This window comes from Clupea harengus, chromosome 3 (assembly GCF_900700415.2).
Source record: "Clupea harengus chromosome 3, Ch_v2.0.2, whole genome shotgun sequence".
In the NCBI taxonomy this organism is placed as follows: Eukaryota; Metazoa; Chordata; class Actinopteri; order Clupeiformes; family Clupeidae; genus Clupea; species Clupea harengus.
Window position 1 is genome coordinate 3,330,931 of NC_045154.1, and position 18,422 is coordinate 3,349,352.

Genomic DNA, 18,422 nt, shown 5'->3' on the forward strand with positions numbered 1-18,422 from the left:
CAGAGAGAGAGAGAGAGAGAGAGAGAGAGAGAGAGAGAGAGAGAGAAAAGGGTGGGGGACTTTTTTTTTTTTCTCCAGCCGACTTCAAGTGTTGAAACTGATTGAACAGCGGCTGACTGAAACCCCTGTATCCTGCACACAGAGTGTCTCCGCAGACAAATCTGTGATCATCTCCTAGAAATCAAAAAAAGCCGTCCCGAGGCAAAGTGACGTTGAAGAAATCAGCTCAGCCTCCAGAGCCCCTCCATTAAGATGCAGCCTCCTCAACCCCCCCCCCACCCCACCTGGCTCTTGGCTCCTAGGGTGGGGCCACACTCAGGCTGAAAAAAAGTTAAATTATTAGCTTTTCAAATAAATGCCTCATAACTCAGTTTTACAGAGCAGGCAGTTGGGGGGTGGGGAGCACGGGTGTGGGTGAAAAGCAGGAGTGAGGTGGGGGGTGGGGGTGGGGGGTGGAGGGATGATAGACGGACTACAGCAGGGACATAAACTGGTCTGATTTAAATCACTTTAAATGTAAATGTTTATCGGTGGGATGCAGATGAAGTGTGAGCTCACAGGACAGAGATTGTTTTCCTCTGAGTAAAGACGCCGCTGCTCCATCACCCCCACCCACTGGTGCCGTGGCAACGCCAGCTCTGAGCATGTCATGAGTCAAATCATAAGACCATATATGCTACCATGAAGTCCACTAAAACACTAGACAAATCTGGATGAATTAAGAAATAATGTCATATTTCTATTGTCAGTACTTCTGTAGTCTCTTCTGTATTTAATGTTTTTATTGTATGGGGGGTGTTAGGGATACTGAGATTCTGACCAATTGTTGATAGCGATGGTTTTTGTAGTAGTTTCAATAAAAATGAAATTAAAATGTTACTTCACTTCAACCTAAATCATGTAAAAACAGGCTTTTTGTAATTCTGCTTTATGTTTAGGGGTTGCAGCCTAATTGTCTGAAGCCTAGTTAAGTGTTAATATTTTATATGTATGCATTAATGAATTTGTATGCCTTTTTCTGTGAATAAAATTGTGATAAACAGTCTGAAAAAGCACACTCTTATAGAACTGTTGTTCCGACAAGCACTGTACAAACACTTGTCAAACTAAATGTAATCTTCTAATCAAACTTATAAATCAAAACAATGTTGAGGAATAAAAAAACGAAAGAAAAAAAAAGGATTTTCAAAATTAAGTCAGACATTGACCTAAAAGAACAGTTGCTGCCTGGCCCAATTTATTATATTAGTCTGTAGATGACTGAAATGTCAATATGCATAAGTTTAAGTGTGATTTTCCCATTGTTGACCTCTAATGCAAAAGACCAATATTGTGACAGAAGGCAACTACATTATCTGTAATAACCTAATCATGAACGATGCACAATGATTAGACAACATGTGGTGTCGATATTACAGAGACTATTAAATTAAACTAAATACAATATCTGCATCGGGGAATAACTTGGGCAAATGTGTGTGAGTGTGTGAGTGTGTATGTGTGTGTGTGTGTGTGTGTAGACATGAGTGCGTGTGTGTGGATGTAGGTGCGTGCACATGTGCATAAGTTTGTGTGTGTGTGTTGTGTGTATGTATGTGTATGTGTGTGTGTGCATGCATGCATGTATGCACACATGTGTTTCTGTGTGTGTGTGTGTGCAGGCATGCATGTGCATAACAGTGCTTGCTGCATTTAAATGTGCATGTGTATTGTGTTCTGAATGTTGTCTGGGGTGAGTGTGTGTGAGTGTGTCTGAGGATGTGTTCTTGTGAGTGTGTGTTTGTGTGTGTGTGTGGGGGGGATGTATGCGTTCTTGTGTGCATGAGTGTGTGTGTGTGTGTGTGTGTGTGTGTGTGTGTGTGTGTGTGTGTGTGTGTGTGTGTGCGCACGCTCGCATATGTGTGTGTCTGATTTGGGTCTGAAATGAAAAGAAGATGATATGAAAATCAACAGCATGATTCCTCCAGGAGGAAGGTATGGAGGCAAGACGAGAGAGGCCCATGTGGGAGCACAGCTCTTCAGCTCTTCATCTCCTCATCTCCACATCTCCACATCTCCGTCTGTGAGCAGAGCTAGCTGCCCCTCAAGGTTTCACAGCACAAAAATGAGACTCATTTAGGAATCCTCATGTCGCACCAACCTCTGTGATCCTCCGAGCGCTACCTAGCTGCCAAGCATGCAAATCAATGTGCTGCAATAAAAGAATCCTTCCAAATGTTTAAAGATGCAAACAGGTATTTTACTGGACACAGGAACACCGAATACAGTCATCTTTCCAAATCTCCAACAGATGTACCCTTCAGGTCTGCCTTGTAAATCCTTCCTCTTTTTATATATTAAAGTTATTATAAATTATGACTGAGCTGCATAAGCTGGATGTGAATATAAATCAATGGCTAACTGAAAAACCTCTTAAGACGAATAGCAATCCCCTTCCTGCAGATAAGAGCAACATGATTTTCAAATCCACCTTACCGGTCAAATGACAGCCTGAAATAACAAAAATGACACATCATTATGAATCACTGAATCATGCTATAATTAAGCGCCAGATGGGATTAGCATACATATTAAGGAGTAAGCATACTGTGCACTGACCACAAAGCACAGGTACATCTGATGAGCCTCTGACTGTAGCCCACCGCTGCAAGTGTTGGTATGTGCAGTTCTAGGTTATAACACACATGTAATTAACCAGCGTGGCATATTGACCTAATCAGATAGGGAAGCCATAAATTACTGCCTACAAGCTCAGTAAAAGCCAGTCTTCCCCCAGCTGTGGAGAATCACCAATAATTTATCATTTTAAAGGGGCAGAAACAAGGTCTTTTCTCCTCTATTAATCATACGGAAAATCATTTCATTTTCCTCCGAGGCAGATTCCAGCATGCGCTGCATCCTGCTCTGGCCTGCGCGCACTGGGAGATCCCACAGCCACCGCACCCTGCCAGCACACTCGGTCCGAAACACAGCCTCACACAGCCACAAACAAAGCCCAGTCTTCTTCGTATTGAGTCAGGTATTCACACACACACACACACACACAGAGAGAGAGAGAGAGAGTGAGAGAGAGAGAGGGAAGAAAGAGAGGGAGAGAGAGAGCGAGAGAGAGAGAGAGAGAGGGCCATCTCTGAAGTAGCAAGCCGAGCCAACCTATCACACAGTGATTATCCATCTCACCATCCCGTGTTCATATCCTGTCACCCAAGTTGGCTCAGACGTTACCTTTAGCAGTGCAGAGTTAATCCATGCAGAGTTCAGCACAAGGCCTCTCCTGCCCTTCCCTGATTCTTGTGTGTATAGATACATTTATGTTTTCACTGAACTTAACGCACATAAACAATACGGTTCATAGACTCAGCTGTCATAGTTCCAAGATCATGAAAAAAATGCTTGCAACATCAAACAATTCTTTTCGTTTTTGTATTTTTTCATCCCGAGTCGACTAACACTCGTACTATGGTGCTGAACAAATCTCGCAAACGTAAATGCAAACACCTATACACGCACACACACACACAGACACGCACACACAAGGAGAGCGAGGTTATTCTCGTCTCTGTTGATCTTCGATACTTGTTTTCAGCATAAGGAAATAATACCCATTATCATAATGACGTTGTGGTGGCAAAAATGGTGAAGATTTGGGTTGGCCTACGTCAAGTTGTTACTACAACCTCATATCAAATAGGTCTATAGTGTAATACAATTTGTGTGAATGAAGATTTAGTGATGTTATTATGTAAGGCGCTCCTTATCTTCAGACGTTTTCTAAATTGAAGCAGTCAAATATGTTACCTTTAAGATAAAGTAAAAGTAGAAAGCATTTCAAAACTATTTATGCGAACGCGGATATATAAGAAAATTCACTTTTCACTTGTGGCGATAAGTAGCCTCGCCTAATTCACCAAGTAAGGTTAATAACAGAAATGCTGTATTTCAGCAATCCGGGTCTATCAATCATAACTTTATATTTTCTGGGATCACGGGTAAACTCGTTTTGCCAGACTTCTTTGTGCTAGACACTAACCAACTGAACTGAATTGTTAAGGTGAAGTTACGCGCATCATTTAAGACGGTTTTAACAGGTAGGCTAAACTTCACACCTTTTTCCTGTGTATCTCAACCCTTGTCCTGACAACCCATCTTTTGTCTTTTAATTGACCAACCTTGATGTGTGTCAATCTCTACGTAAAGCGTGTTTGCCCCCATCTATGTGAAGTAGAAAATGCACTACTTACAATGAAGAAAATACTCGAAAACAGAAACTAGATGTGGTTGACAATCAATGTAACATGCTCGATCTAGGATGGGAATTTTATCAAACGTCTATTATAGCACAGTAGGCACAAATAAGCAGAATCTACACTTTGGGAAAGTCTGTCTTTTCCCTAAAACTTCACTCAGTAGGCCTACATCTGCCTTAAGAATACGATTCACAGGTCACTAAAAGAGTGTCATTTACTCCGGAAAAAAATCTTTAGGGCCCAACCGATCCGTAACATTGTCTATTTCCATGTATATTTAAATATTTGCCTTTCGTGAATTATTAACTAGGATTTAAGTTTGAACTGAACACATTTCTGAGAAATAGTGGTTTGCTTTTGTTTGCTAGTTTGGCTTGCTCAGTCTGCTAAATACTTCACCGTTACCTTTTGCTTTTGTGAAGATTTGAACCTTGCACTGTCCTGTAGCATACGATTGTTTTCACACACTCCTGCTCAAGACTTTAACAGTCTCCAGTTTAGAATGTGTGATGTCCAGTTAGAGTTTAAACACATGAACGTATATGTAACCTAGGATTATTGGCGATGACAGATTTGTATGAAATAATTTGTTTAAATTGTAATGTCCAGCAACAAGTGTTCTGCTGCTTTTTCACATGAAATCTTTCCCATCATTTAAGACGACCTCGCAACATTCGTTTTGTTCAAATGGATACACTTGATACCGAAATTATTTTATATATATTTATGAAATATATTTTCGCCTTGAAGTCAAACACAAGATCACTGTTTATACTGTTCTTTAACAAATATATGAGGACAGGACAGTTAGTTTTAATTCTTTGAAATTTATTGATATGTTGTAGTCATTTCAATTTGTACAGCCAGTGTATCATTGCTTGACCGAATGTATATGATCCAACGCCATGGATGTAAAGATAATGCCAATTGTTCAGTAATATGAATGACACTTAATGGAAATGTAAAAGACATTATATTCTACAGTGAGATGATACAGATATCAAAGTTCCAAATGAATTCCAAACATCCCAGGATCATCGGTAGTGCTTGAGTAAAATAATATTTTAACACACGTATGTCTGTCGAATAGCACTTGGGTCAAAATATACGAAATGGTACAAAACTGGCTTCATATGAACATCAGGATTGTTCCGCATTGAGACGCTGAAAAAGCGCATCACCTTATATATCACAATCTTAGTTTCTGTACAAGTGAAATATTACAATAGCCTCAAATAGAAGAGCCATTTAGTTCATGTACCATAACAAAATCAATATACAGTAGAGGACCAAACACAGTATCGACCAAAACCTGTTTTCCATGAGGGAAGCGCAATTGCCGAAATTGCTGTTGACTTTTTTGACAATAATAATTTCAGGTTCACGATAAATATAGTCAATCTGGAGGAGTAATCAATTAAATGTGCCTTCAGAATTATTTCATCCCATTGAACCATAATCCTTTTGCGAAATCCAGTTCTCCTTCGAGCCCACATAGCATCATTGAAGTCAAACAACTTTGTACAAAATGGTCGCTCTCACAGTGTGAGAGGATGAAGTCTGGTGAAGAAATGGGAGAGGATGTAACACACTTTTTTGTAGCAGATCCCAAAAAAGTGTGAATGTCATACAATGAAGTAATGGATGTCATGCTGAAGTCATCCATGGAAGTTTATTTGAGTACAAAAAGGAAGATACCGCACATGGCCAGCATGCATGGGTGAACAAGGACATATTGTCTTTTAAAACAATGTATGCAGTCCATTAAATAAACTTCTGTGGCTCAACTAGAAACACAACTTCAGAAGAATGAGGTCAGAATGGGGTTGAATGGCAGTCTCAGTTTTTCCATTTCTTTACTGTCAAAATGGAAATAAAAAATCATGATTGATAATTATATTGACGCATGTTCGGTAGGTTATCACTTCACCGAACTGCACATGACGGCAAGCAAAATTCGACTTTCTTCTTACAATTTTCTGCAGCCACGAAATTATAAGCCAAAAGCAGAATAACAGAACAGTGGCCTAAACTCTGCTAGTTGGAGAAAAACATTAAGTTTGGTAAATTAAGTAAAGAATAATTTCAGAACAAACAAAAAGAGGGAGAAGTTGATGTAGCAGGTGGAGGTCTAAAGTTGTGAAAAGACAGACAGCCTTTTCTCTTTGAGAATAAAGTCGAGCGACTGCTATCTACACCCCATTCATATAAATCATAAAATAATACAAAAAAAGAATGTTGGCAAATGTGTGTCATATTCAAACAAGCCTCACGAGAGGAAGAAAAAAAAGATTTACGAGTTACTTTAATGGTTTAAGCAGTTAAACAGTTTCTCGTTTTAGTGCCGAAACTCACATGAAAAACTCCGGAGAAGAGGGGTTGTTGTCACTGCCGGACCCGTTTTCTCTGAAGCCATTGCTGATAAGCTTTTCGTATTTCTCCTTGTAGGCGTCCCTCTCCCGGACCAGCCTGGAGATTTCTTGTTTGAGGTGATCCACTTGCTGGATGAGATGGGTCTTCTCTCCTTCTAGGACGTGCCGTTGCTGGACCCGCTTGTAGCGGCAGGACTGGGCATAGCCTCTGTTCTTTAGGGTCCGTCTCTTCTGTTTGAGCCGGATCACTTCTTCCTTACTGACCCCCCGTAGCTGCCGATTGAGCTCTCGTACTGACATAGAAACCAGTTGGTCATCCGAAAATCTGTCATCCAGCCGCATATGTTGATGATTTCCTCCTGAGTTGCCGTTGTTTTGGATCCCGGTAGTTTGATGATGTCCCGCGGGGTGGTGGTGATGGTGGTGGTGGTGGAGAGGTCCCCCGTTCTGAGCGGCGGCAGCGGCAATAACGGCGGAAACCACCGCGGCTGCTGATCCCATCTCCTCCCCGGCCATGGTGCCTCCTGCTCCGGCTGCGCCGGTAAATTGCTGCCCTCTAGCATAGCCATCGAAGGTTTGAAGCTGGTGACTGCTGTTGATGAGCGCCTCCACGGCGTCCTCGGGGCTGAAACCCAAAGCCTCCGGGTTCAGCTGTTGTTGATAACCGGTCATCCAGTAGAAATCCTCGAGGTGCCCCTTCTGCTCGCTCCCGGACCCCGGACTGGTCGCAGAGAAGCTTGGGGAAGGGGGAACTGAGCTGCAAGGCGTGCTCATCGGGGTGGAAGACAGGGATCCCCCGGCGATCAGGCGGCTGCACTGGCTGATGCTGCGATCGGGCTCCACCGGCTCCTTTTTCACTTCAAACTTCATCAGATCGAAGTCATTAACATATTCCATGGCCAGGGGACTGGTGGGCAGGTCGGAGTTGCTCATTGCCAGTTCTGATGCCATCCTTTTGCTGTTGACAGTCCTCAAAAGGGGGTGAAGAGCAGCTGTCAAACTGGTCGGGTTCGAAACAGTGAGAGCCAGCTTGATTTCTTTATTTATTTCTTCAGAACCAAGAAAAAAGGTTTTCGACTTTGAGACGGTGATTTATTTTTTAAATTAATGTTTTCTCTCTCTCTCTCACTCTCAGTTCACAGAGTCTTTCGCACAGACGCATTAGAGAAGCGCGTGCGTCTCTCCCGTTCCCGTCTCGGCACGCGAATGTCGGCGCGTGTAGATTTCAAACATTTAACACTTCATGGCTTCTTTTTACAACTGCGTAAAATTGAGGAGGTCAACGTGCATGTGATTGGCAAATTGTTGCCTTAGAAAAAAACGCAGTCGCCCATGTAGGAGATTTTTAAAGGCTCACCTCGCAGATGAGTTTAAAAGCATTGCTGAGTTTTATAGCTGCCCTGACGTCAGGCTTGAAATGGGAAATTGACTCGGACTCGTAGCCAATGGGCGTGCTCAAACCATAGCTAATTAACATAGTAAACTTTTCTGGACTGACAGAGGCTTGCTACATACGGACAACATAATATTTTGCCCTTTACCTCTTTCATATAAACGTTTTCAAGAAATTACTTTGAATCCTATTTAATTCTATAATTTTGTTTGTTAAAAGAAAGCAGCGCTGTTACTCTCGCCCGATGTGTCGAGATACCACAGGAATCAGTTTTTCTTTTACCTTAAACGTACGTTAAGGTTGTGGACAATTCATAACAAAACACGTAACACAAATAGTGGTGGAATTGTAATGTATTTGTTGACAAAGCGGTTTATTTAATTCCATCAACCCTCCGATATATGTAAATTGTGGACTGTGGCTTGTTTAGTATCTAAAACTGTTGGCTCACTTTTGTGTCTTCCTAAATGCTGTGCACGGACTGATTAGAAAGCTCCTACAATCTATCCCACATTTTTTAGCAACTTTCGAAATATGCAACATGGTATTAAGGCTGTAGTTGTTGGTGCACTCCAGCGTTTAGTTCACAAAGAAGTAAACCTACACAGTAATTTCAGACGGAGCTGGTTCGTTTTTGCGCAAACGGTTGATTAGCCATTAAGGCTCATACCATTTGATTTGATATTATGAATCCTGTGACAAACCTTGACTTGAAGAAATCTGTCCACCATGTGTTTGCATTCAAAACTCAACAGTGCCACCTTTCGGCCAAGCGCCTTCAAGTCGACTCTCGCTCATTCCTCTTCTTCCGAGCGGCAAACAAATGCTGACCCCCTGTCCGGTGTGAACTTGTCCATTGTTTTCTTTTTGTTTGTCTAGCATTTTACTTTAATAGTATCCCCTGAGTGGCATTGTATATTTTAACGGATCATGTTTTGTACGCAATATTAATAGCAATCAAATGCGGGTCTTCAACAGACATTTCACTACTGAGTAGGCTACTGCTGCGAAGAACCGATCTGCTCTTTAGTCAATAGAGCCAACAGGGAGACCGGTGTAAGTTGTGTTTTAAAACCTAGGGCAGTCTATAAGTATGTCACCCCCTTGGCTTCTTCCAGTGGGATGTGAAACAGCAGTAGGTAATGAACGGCGGAGTTGTCCCCCACCGCACATCATAAAGAGAAGCTATCCCCACAGGATACTCTGGAACGACGCAGCGCTCTCTGCGGAAATGCCGCGATGGGAGGCCGCGCAAAGTACAAAGCCGCCAGCCTGAAAATAAAAAATAATAATATTTAGTTCCCCAGAGCATAAACGAGAGTAAATATTCTCTTGGTCTCCATGACTGTTCTTGGGGACTTGATCTGGGAGAACAAACACATTATTTTATTAATTAGACCACCAAACAAAAAATCTTTAGAGGCCTTTCATAAAATCTAAATAAATATTGAAGATGTGTCCCAACTGGCTGTACCACTACAGAGCGTTCAAAATTAAGTTGCCCGAATAAGGCTTTCGTTTCTGTTTGTGTTTTTGCGCGTAAAGTGACAGGAGAGCACAGGATGCATTTACGTTATGATTACAAAAACTACATGACTGTATTGAAAAACATTGACACAGTATTCGTATAGAAACATATAGACTCACAGTCGTATAAGTATTTAGAAATAGCCTCTCTCAACTGAACTGTATCACAAGATTAATTGTAACTGTAAATCGACTGAAATATATCACACAATTATTTGTGTCAAATTGTGAGATGTTTATTGAAACAGGTATCAGTTTCAAATGATATTTTGTAATGTTGTTGTGATAGTTAAACTCACATTAAACAATCAAAATATGATCTGGATTTGTCACTATTTTACCCTCCCACTGTAACTCATCATCAGATCACCATTCTCCAATATACCAATAATCATACTTTATTGAATTTAGAAATATTATGTCACTTCAGTCTGCTTTGTACTTAAGTTATTGATAGGCACAAACGATCACAAAATGAAGACAATAATTCTGAGTGCATTTCCACAGCACTTGACAATATACATCACAGCCCCACGTGAAATGTATGTCTTGAGCATGGTAGACATTTAATAGAGTCTACAATGACAAACTGAACCATAACTGCCCTCGATCTCTCTTTCTGTGCACCCTGCTCAGCCAATGAGCAGACAGCATAAGGATGTGTTTGCTTCCTGTGCCGGTGAATTAATGGGTGTGTGGTTCTTAGGGGTTAATGGGCAAAGCCTGGACGCCATACATCAGCAGGTCGAATCTGGCTAATACAACAACATGCACTTCATACCCGTCCACTCGGGAAAGCACTTCTTTTCCTGGGATTCCTCAGTTAGAGCCAGGCCTTTCCTTCCCTGTTTGGCCACTCTCAATTACATTACACAGGCCCTGGGAGTGCATGCACTGACAGGCCCATCCGTATAGAAGTGCAACCAATAGCACTTGTTTGTTTATTTGGCTTTGTTATTTACTCTAGGATATTAGTCCACACATTCAATTTCATTCTGAATATATTCCAGTGAGTCTTTGCCAAGTATATATGCTGATGATCATCCACTGCATTTCTGTATCGTATTCAGGTGGAATGCTTACCGTCAATTTTGCAGCAATTAGATTAGAGTTTTTCTTCACAGAAAAAGCAGCAGTACGTCTTGTAGTGTCTTTTATAGTGAAATAAAAATGTGTGTGTGTGTGTGTGTGTGTGTGTGTGTGTGTGTGTGTGTGTGTGTGTGTGTGTGTGTGTGTGTGTGTGTGTGTGTGTGTGTGTGTGTGTGTGTGTGTGTGTGTTAGTGTTTGTAGCTGCACTCACACATATATCAGTGTGTATGCATGTGTCTGCAGTGAGGATATTGAGATGGAGTACCAGTAAGCTCAAGTACTCCCCCTTTTACCCAAGTGTGTATTAACCTTACCCATGTTACTGCTAATGAGGGACTGTGTGACCTTTGTAAACTCACCTCCTGAGAATATGGAATTATTGTGTGAAAAATAAAATGCCTCGCAGGTGTATTACTTGCTTCTACACTTTCTTTCAGATATCTGCTTACTGCATGTAAAACACACTTCTGCTATTGTGTGCACTGGCTTCAGCAGAGGGAGTCAAGTTGGTGTCAGTCTCCGGAGTTGCCCAGCTACCACAGCTGGCTCTTTACCACCGCTGTATCTATTTATACTTGATTGACAGCAGCCTCCAGAGGGGTTTTGGCCAACTTGTTTAAACACATGGCTATAGCTGGCCACTAACCGCTTGAAAAACACTCAGACTGCGCTGGATGAGGTTTGGTTTGATGGCATCTATGTAGATAGTCAACCGGACCACAGCATTGATCCTTTCTCTTTTCATTTTCCTTGCAGAATTGCCCTTGGGATGTGAAGATTCCACATGAATTGTAAGGTATGATATATAAACTGAAATCACCATTCAGAAACATAGTTTACAATTATGTACAAAATCATTTGTATTAAATGCTAAGTGTTATTTATAAGTATAGGTATTACTACAATTATTGAATATGAATTGAATTTGAATGGAATTTAGTTGAATTTATCACAGTAATCTCCCTGTAAGCTCTCAATTCTGCAGAGCTGAACATGCATTAGAGTCAGGTCTTAAACTCTAGTGAGAGTGAATCAGATGAGTATGCAGCAGAGAGGAAGGGTGCATGATGTGGTTTTAAGCTCTAGTGAGAGTGAATCAGATGAGTATGCAGAGAGGAAGGGTGCATGATGTGGTCTTAAACTCTAGTGAGAGTGAATCAGTGAATCAGATGAGTATGCAGAGAGGAAGGGTGCATGATGTGGTCTTAAACTCTAGTGAGAGTGAATCAGATGAGTATGCAGAGAGGAAGGATGCATGATGTGGTTTTAAACTCTAGTGAGAGTGAATCAGTGAATCAGATGAGTATGCAGCAGAGAGGAAGGGTGCATGATGTGGTTTTAAACTCTAGTGAGAGTGAATCAGATGAGTATGCAGAGAGGAAGGATGCATGATGTGGTTTTAAACTCTAGTGAGAGTGAATCAGTGAATCAGATGAGTATGCAGCAGAGAGGAAGGATGCACCCTGGATTATTTGGTCTCCTCAGGCTCATTACAGCGGGTGAGCACTGTGTGGAGTGAAGTCATCCCACTCCAATAAACCTGTAAGACTGAAAGAAATCCACAATTACCGGGATTATGAACATAATCATTCATTACCCTCTCCCAATGGGTTGCAAGCTTAATATTCATTTAAATGTCCTATTTAATGCAGTATATTAAATCCTGGGCTTAGGCCAAATGAATATGACGATTTCAATGAACTCATTTGAGAAACGCTTAATTACTGCCACTGAAAATGAAAAGTTTCTCCACAGAGTGTTTTTCCACTTAAAAACAGAGTGTTGTATCTTTTGTAATAGAATTGAAAGGAGCATAAAAAGCTATTACAGTGTCTGGTATAAAGGCGGTTAGCACACTTTCTCTGTGTGCTGTGTTTTATGAAGGGAATTTAAAGAAGAAAAAAAAACCGCATATAAAGATAATAAGCTTCCACTTCACAGAAACAAAGTGCAGTAATGGAGCAGCACTTTCTTGTGGGTTTTTTTTTCAGATTTGATATTCCCTCTCCGCCATCTGGAGCGTAATGCAGACTCATTACATCTCTGGGAACATTTATCACACATCCTCCAGCAGCAGCTCACACCTTCGCCCTCCACACGTGAAGACTTTACCGCTCATCCAGTTAGTGCCCGCAGCAGCCCCTCCTACTGAGAGGGAGCCGGCGGAGGGCCACAGATGAGGTCCTGTGCATGTCGGTGTTGCTCTGAGGATGGGCATCGCTACTAAACGTGCACCACACATTTATAGGGGCGTAGTTTCAGGGTCGGAGACGGCTGGCGGAAATGACAGTGCATGTGCACAGCTGCAGAAAACAGGAGATAGTTCAGAGAGAGAGAGAGGGGTGAAGGTGTGGTGGAGGTGGTCAAAGGCACTACGTAGGCAGAGCCAGCCCGAAGTTAAGTTAATTAGTGAAAGGTTTGGCTAAAGGCAACCGATAGCATTGGCGAGCAACCCCTTCACAGTGAATGTGTCAGATGTAAGGAGATGACAATATGGCCACGGGCTCTGGACAGTGTTCGCCGAGAGCACTTTTCCAAGGCATTATCATAGTGCTTCTTCTGTTACTCGAATGAAAGACATTCATGGACACATAATTGTAGCTTGTCAGATATGTTATAAAATGCCCTATGCCTGGACTTTGAGCCAGTAAAAAAAAGAAAGTATTTTGCTCACTTGGGTTCCATGACAAGCTATCGATACTTTTGTCAAGATCAATACAGCCCGTTTCACATCCATTTTGGAGAATTTATTTAGGCCTAGGATGTAAAATGTCCAAACATGAATAACATGTGATAGACATTCAATGTATTAATGGTAATGTGTCTAATGGATCACATTTGCAACTTCATAGCTAAGTACTGAAAGAAAACGGTATAACTTACACCTTTGCTGAAATGTTAAATGTTTCAGCAGACATTCTGACACTTGCTGTGATGCGGCTTATGGGAGCAGGAGACGTCAGCTCTAGTTTCTTAGGCTACTTTCACACCTTTCCCTAATTGGACAGCCTACGTAGGGTGTGTACTAATTAGATTGAAAATATATCCTTTACAGGCTTTTTTACTTATTATTAGTCTGGGAACTAACTGGAGGCTACTTGGTGTATTGTGTTAGTTTGCGTAACACCAGGCTAGTGGTGACTGTATGTATAGATATACTGACAATATGGGATATCCCAAAGACAGAGAAAGAAACTGATGCGTAAAACACAAGAGCAGCAGTGACCAGTAGCCTACATGAATAGGGAGTGCATAAGATGTGGGAGGTTGTGAGCTATGTTTATGTAGATGATTTTGAACACCTGGACCAACCTGAACGCAATCTCTTTCTGCATTCCATTCTGGCCCAGAACATTTATTTATGGAAAAATGCGCTTTTGTGGTGCGCCATTTCTTCTCCTGCCTTAATCTAATTACACTACAGTATGTGAACGGAAATACGAAGAAAGAAATGTCGAAGAAATGTCATTATTGTGTATTTGCATCATGGATGACATTCATTTCCTGCTGACTGAGCATTTAATTCAAGTGGCACAAATTAAACTACCTCTTCCCAGACACTTAAGTCTTTTAAGGGATTTAACCTTTTAAAACAAACATTTTTTTTTCTTTTTAGAAGCCTGCCAGGATGTGTTAACTTCAAGGATATCCAAAATAAATTAATTGAAATAACCCATAACACAGGTTTGGTGCTGCTTCCTTGCTAATTACAGAAATACGTATGCATAATGCGCCACTCTTCCAATAAAGGGAACGTGATATTTTTTACCAGATAGATAAATCAGACTTTGGCAGTGAGGGTTTGTGATGGGTACATGCAAATATTCCCTGTCATAGAAGAATATGTCACCACGCCTATATCCAAAATCCACACCTTGACAGAAGTTTGAATTTATCTCTGGAGTTTAAGACATCCCTCCTTGGCAGAACAGGCCGTTTTTGCCTGAGTTTCCGACGCCAAACCAGGGCCCTTAGTTTGAATGGGGAGAATGTTTGAACTGTGCCATAGGAAGGGAGGATTTTCTATTGTTACAGGAAGAGGCATATTTGTTCTCCTTTCTTGTTCTCTCTCTCTCTCTCTCTCTCTCTCTCACATCATTCGACTTCCCTTGCCAGCTTAGAGCCAAGCTTTAAAACTCTCTGCAGATGTTTGAGCCAAGGTTGGAAAGACTACCACATTTATTTAAAAGCAATCACCATTTAGTCTGAAACTGGCTTTCTGTTGCAATGTGGTATTTAGCCTGACACTGGCAACTGTGAAAGCCAAAGAGAATTTTTAAATTAGATTCACAATTCTTCAGTTAGGCTACTTAATGTCAGCATTTTTCATTCATTTGCAACTTTAATGAATAAACAGCATACTTTTTTGGGCCTATTAGTTGATGCCACTCCTGCCCACTGTTACATGAGATCACTTATGTAGGTAGTACAAGCTCATGTGCAGATAATAAAACCGTTTCTAAGCGAGATTTGAACTTGTTCACTATTTCACTCACACATAATGGTCTCACTGCCTTAAGCTGCTCTATCTCCTCTCAGCAGCTTTAGTTTGACTGGATTGATTGTTTGACTGGAGTCTGATATTTTGCAGTGAATACCAATAGTGGAGGAGAGGCCCGGTAGCTCTACACTGCTGGTTCAGGTCTATAGGCTGCTCTGTTCTGTCCTTTATAGTCTGGCCCTCTAGGTAGCAGCTCATCGTTCCTCATTAACAAGTTGTGAAGCTCGTTAGTTAAGGACACTGCAACAGAGAGGAGTGCAGTTGAATGCAGTCTTCAGCCTTAGTGGAGAACTATGGGGATTCATGGCCCCCCTAGAAGACATCACACTATCACCTCTGTCATCCAGGCTCTGCCACGTGCACACTCACATCTGCCACGTGCACACTCACATCTGCCACGTGCACACTCACATCTGCCACGTGCACACTCACATCTACCACGTGCACACTCACATCCGCCACGTGCACACTCACATCTGCCACGTGCACACTCACATGGCAGCAACAGGCCGGTTCACGGGAGGCTCTCTAATTTGGGCTTCCAGGAGAGAAACTGACAGTTGTTTTTTTGGGTTATTATCTAGACATTGTGGGGGTTTATAGGGTTCTTATTTATCAGTGGATTATTATTTAGTGGGTGGTATCATAGCTGGGTTAGTGTGTGTCTGCAGTCACAGCATTATACAGTCATTTAACTCTGCTTGCATAACACCACTCGGTTTGAAACATCCCCTGTGGTTGTTTACACTCCACAGCTCCTTCTTCTCCACCCTCACTGTCACACACACACACACACACACACACACACACACACACACACACACACACACACACACACACACACACACACACACACACACACACAGTACAGGACATGTCCACCCCCATACAAAAGACACTGTAACATAATAATACTCTTGTCAGTGCATACAGGGAAGTAATGGCAATGATGGTACCAAAATACACAATGACAAAGACATTTTAATCACGAGCGAAAAGCAGTGGCCATGATGAAATGACAAAGACTGAGTCCTCTTGGCCTTCTCAGTTCATTTGATCTCAGTTCATATTGAATGTGTTTCACATATACATGTCAAAAGCAGTTCCAGAAGTGAATTAATATGGCTGAATAAAGCCCATCTCCCTTTATCTTTCTTGCTTTTCCTGTTCTCCCTTTTTCTGTGTGAAATATTTCTCCAGAGCCACACAGATTGTGGGGACCCGTGTGTGTGTGTGTGCATGCCAGAGTGTTCATCCCACTGTAACGATCTATGCGCTGTGGCTGGCCACATGATTCATCGGCCAGTGGGGGAAGCGATGGGCTGTACACTGTTATTTATGTGCCACATATTGCTATGGAGATGCTCATTAATATGTGTCTGCTACCTGAGCAGCAGCAGCGGTGGGAGGGGTGGGGTGGGGGGGGGGGGGGGGGGGGGGGGGTGCCTCCGCTCTGACCCCATCAGGAGCGGCCGAGCTCAGGCTCAGACTCAGGCTCAGGCTCAGGCTCAGGCTCAGACTCAGGCTCAGGCTCAGGCTCAGGCTCAGGCTCAGCTCCTCCGCGGCGGCGGTGGCACTGAATCATCTTCGCACGCAAACACATCCAGCCGCTAATTGGTCCGCACTGGTTGGCACCGGTTGGCCATGCTGGAGAGGACGTGAGTATCACCCCTAAACCACCAAACAATAGTGAAACAATAGTGAAAGAATAGTGAAAGAATAGTGAAATAGGGGCTACCTGATGAGGAGCCTCGTCTTAAATACACCATTTTATCCTTTCTAGTATGGATACATATGGACAACTCTCTCAGCTGTGTGAGGTGAGTCTAATGAAACAGAGTGAGACAGACAAAAGAAAAGAGAGAGAGAGAGAGAGAGAGAGAGAGAGAGAGAGAGAGGCGTGAGTACAGAGGACCTAATCAAGTGGTTATGTAATATAAAGTTCGGAGGAACTATGCTACTGTCGCCAAAGCGTCGGGAGTGATTTCTGTCTTCAAGTGAAAGATTGGGGATCTGAGATTGGGCTTGGCCAGCGGCCACACAGAGCATTTCCAAATGAAAGCTTCTCTCCCCTCCCCGGGATCAGACCTCCAGCTGAGGGGGGAAGAGATGAGTCTCTGGGGGAGCCAGGTGCAGAGCAGAGGACAGCCTCAGTGAGAGGTACACCAATATGCAGAGAGGGGGAGGAAAACAGTGTTGTGCTTTGTGTAGTACACCACTATAAAAGCAGCGCAACATTATGTGTCTATGTTATGTTTTTAGAATGGATGGAGAATCAAGATGATCACATACAATATCTACAGGCTTGAAGGTGCCAGGCCAGAGGATCAGTACTGACACATTGACTTCATTAGGGTCAGTGTTGGTGTGGGCTCGAACACGTCTAATATCTGTAGAGATAGCATGTACACGCAGTATACCATCACATAGAGAGATTCTGACCCCACATAGAGAGATTCTGACCCTACATACAGTATACACTCATGCACAGCCCCTGAAATACTTTTTAAACACCCATTTAAAGACTTGCATAGCACAAGAGCTTGGATGGAGATGCTTGGATAACCGCACACAAACAGCACTATGCCAGCTATTTTACTGTTAGACAAAGAGTAATATTTGGATATGAATGATAGTTATTGCAGTCTGGTTCCACAAACACATTCACACAATTACACACACACACACACACACACACACACACACACACACACACACACACACACACACACACACACACACGCGCACACACGCACACACACACACACACACACACACACACACACACACACACACACACACACACACACACACACACACAGCCATCCACTTGAAGGCATCTGTATATCAGTGAGTGATGTCTGGGTCTGTATATGCACTAGCACGTCCCCTGAGGCCGGCATGGCTGTGAGTTCTCTCCACCTGCCTCTGCCTCACCTCTCCACTGCATGTCCCCCCTCTTTCTCACACACATGTAGTATTTGTTGTGGCAGACACTTAAAGGCTTCAGCTCCCGTTAGAGTTCTGAGTTTCTGGGTTTCAGGCTCCAGTCCAGACCTGATGTGTGGAGATGAGACAGGAGGCCCCAAAGCTGACAGGGGTGTGTGTGTGTCTAAACAGGTGATTTGACTAAGAGGACGCTATGGATTATTCCGGAACACAAGCAGGGCCCTTGTTGGACAGACCTGTCTGGGACATGCCCGCTCAGAGACACCTCACCTGTAGCAGCACGTGGCAAGACAGGAGGTGTGCCGGTGGTTTCGCTTCTTACAGCACACTGATCAGATTACTTT

General features: G+C 42.6%; 1 protein-coding gene across 1 annotated transcript in view; it reads right to left on the bottom strand.

Moving 5' to 3' along the window:
• Nucleotides 1-7,976, bottom strand: part of mafb (v-maf avian musculoaponeurotic fibrosarcoma oncogene homolog b (paralog b)) — an 86,871-nt gene extending 78,895 nt beyond the window's left edge. Inside the window, exon 1 of the mRNA XM_012822308.3 lies at nucleotides 6,603-7,976. Within this exon, the coding sequence (XP_012677762.1) occupies nucleotides 6,603-7,570 (968 nt within the window). The 5' untranslated portion in view covers nucleotides 7,571-7,976. The remainder of the gene's footprint in view (nucleotides 1-6,602) is intronic.
• Nucleotides 7,977-18,422: the final 10,446 nt, after the last annotated feature.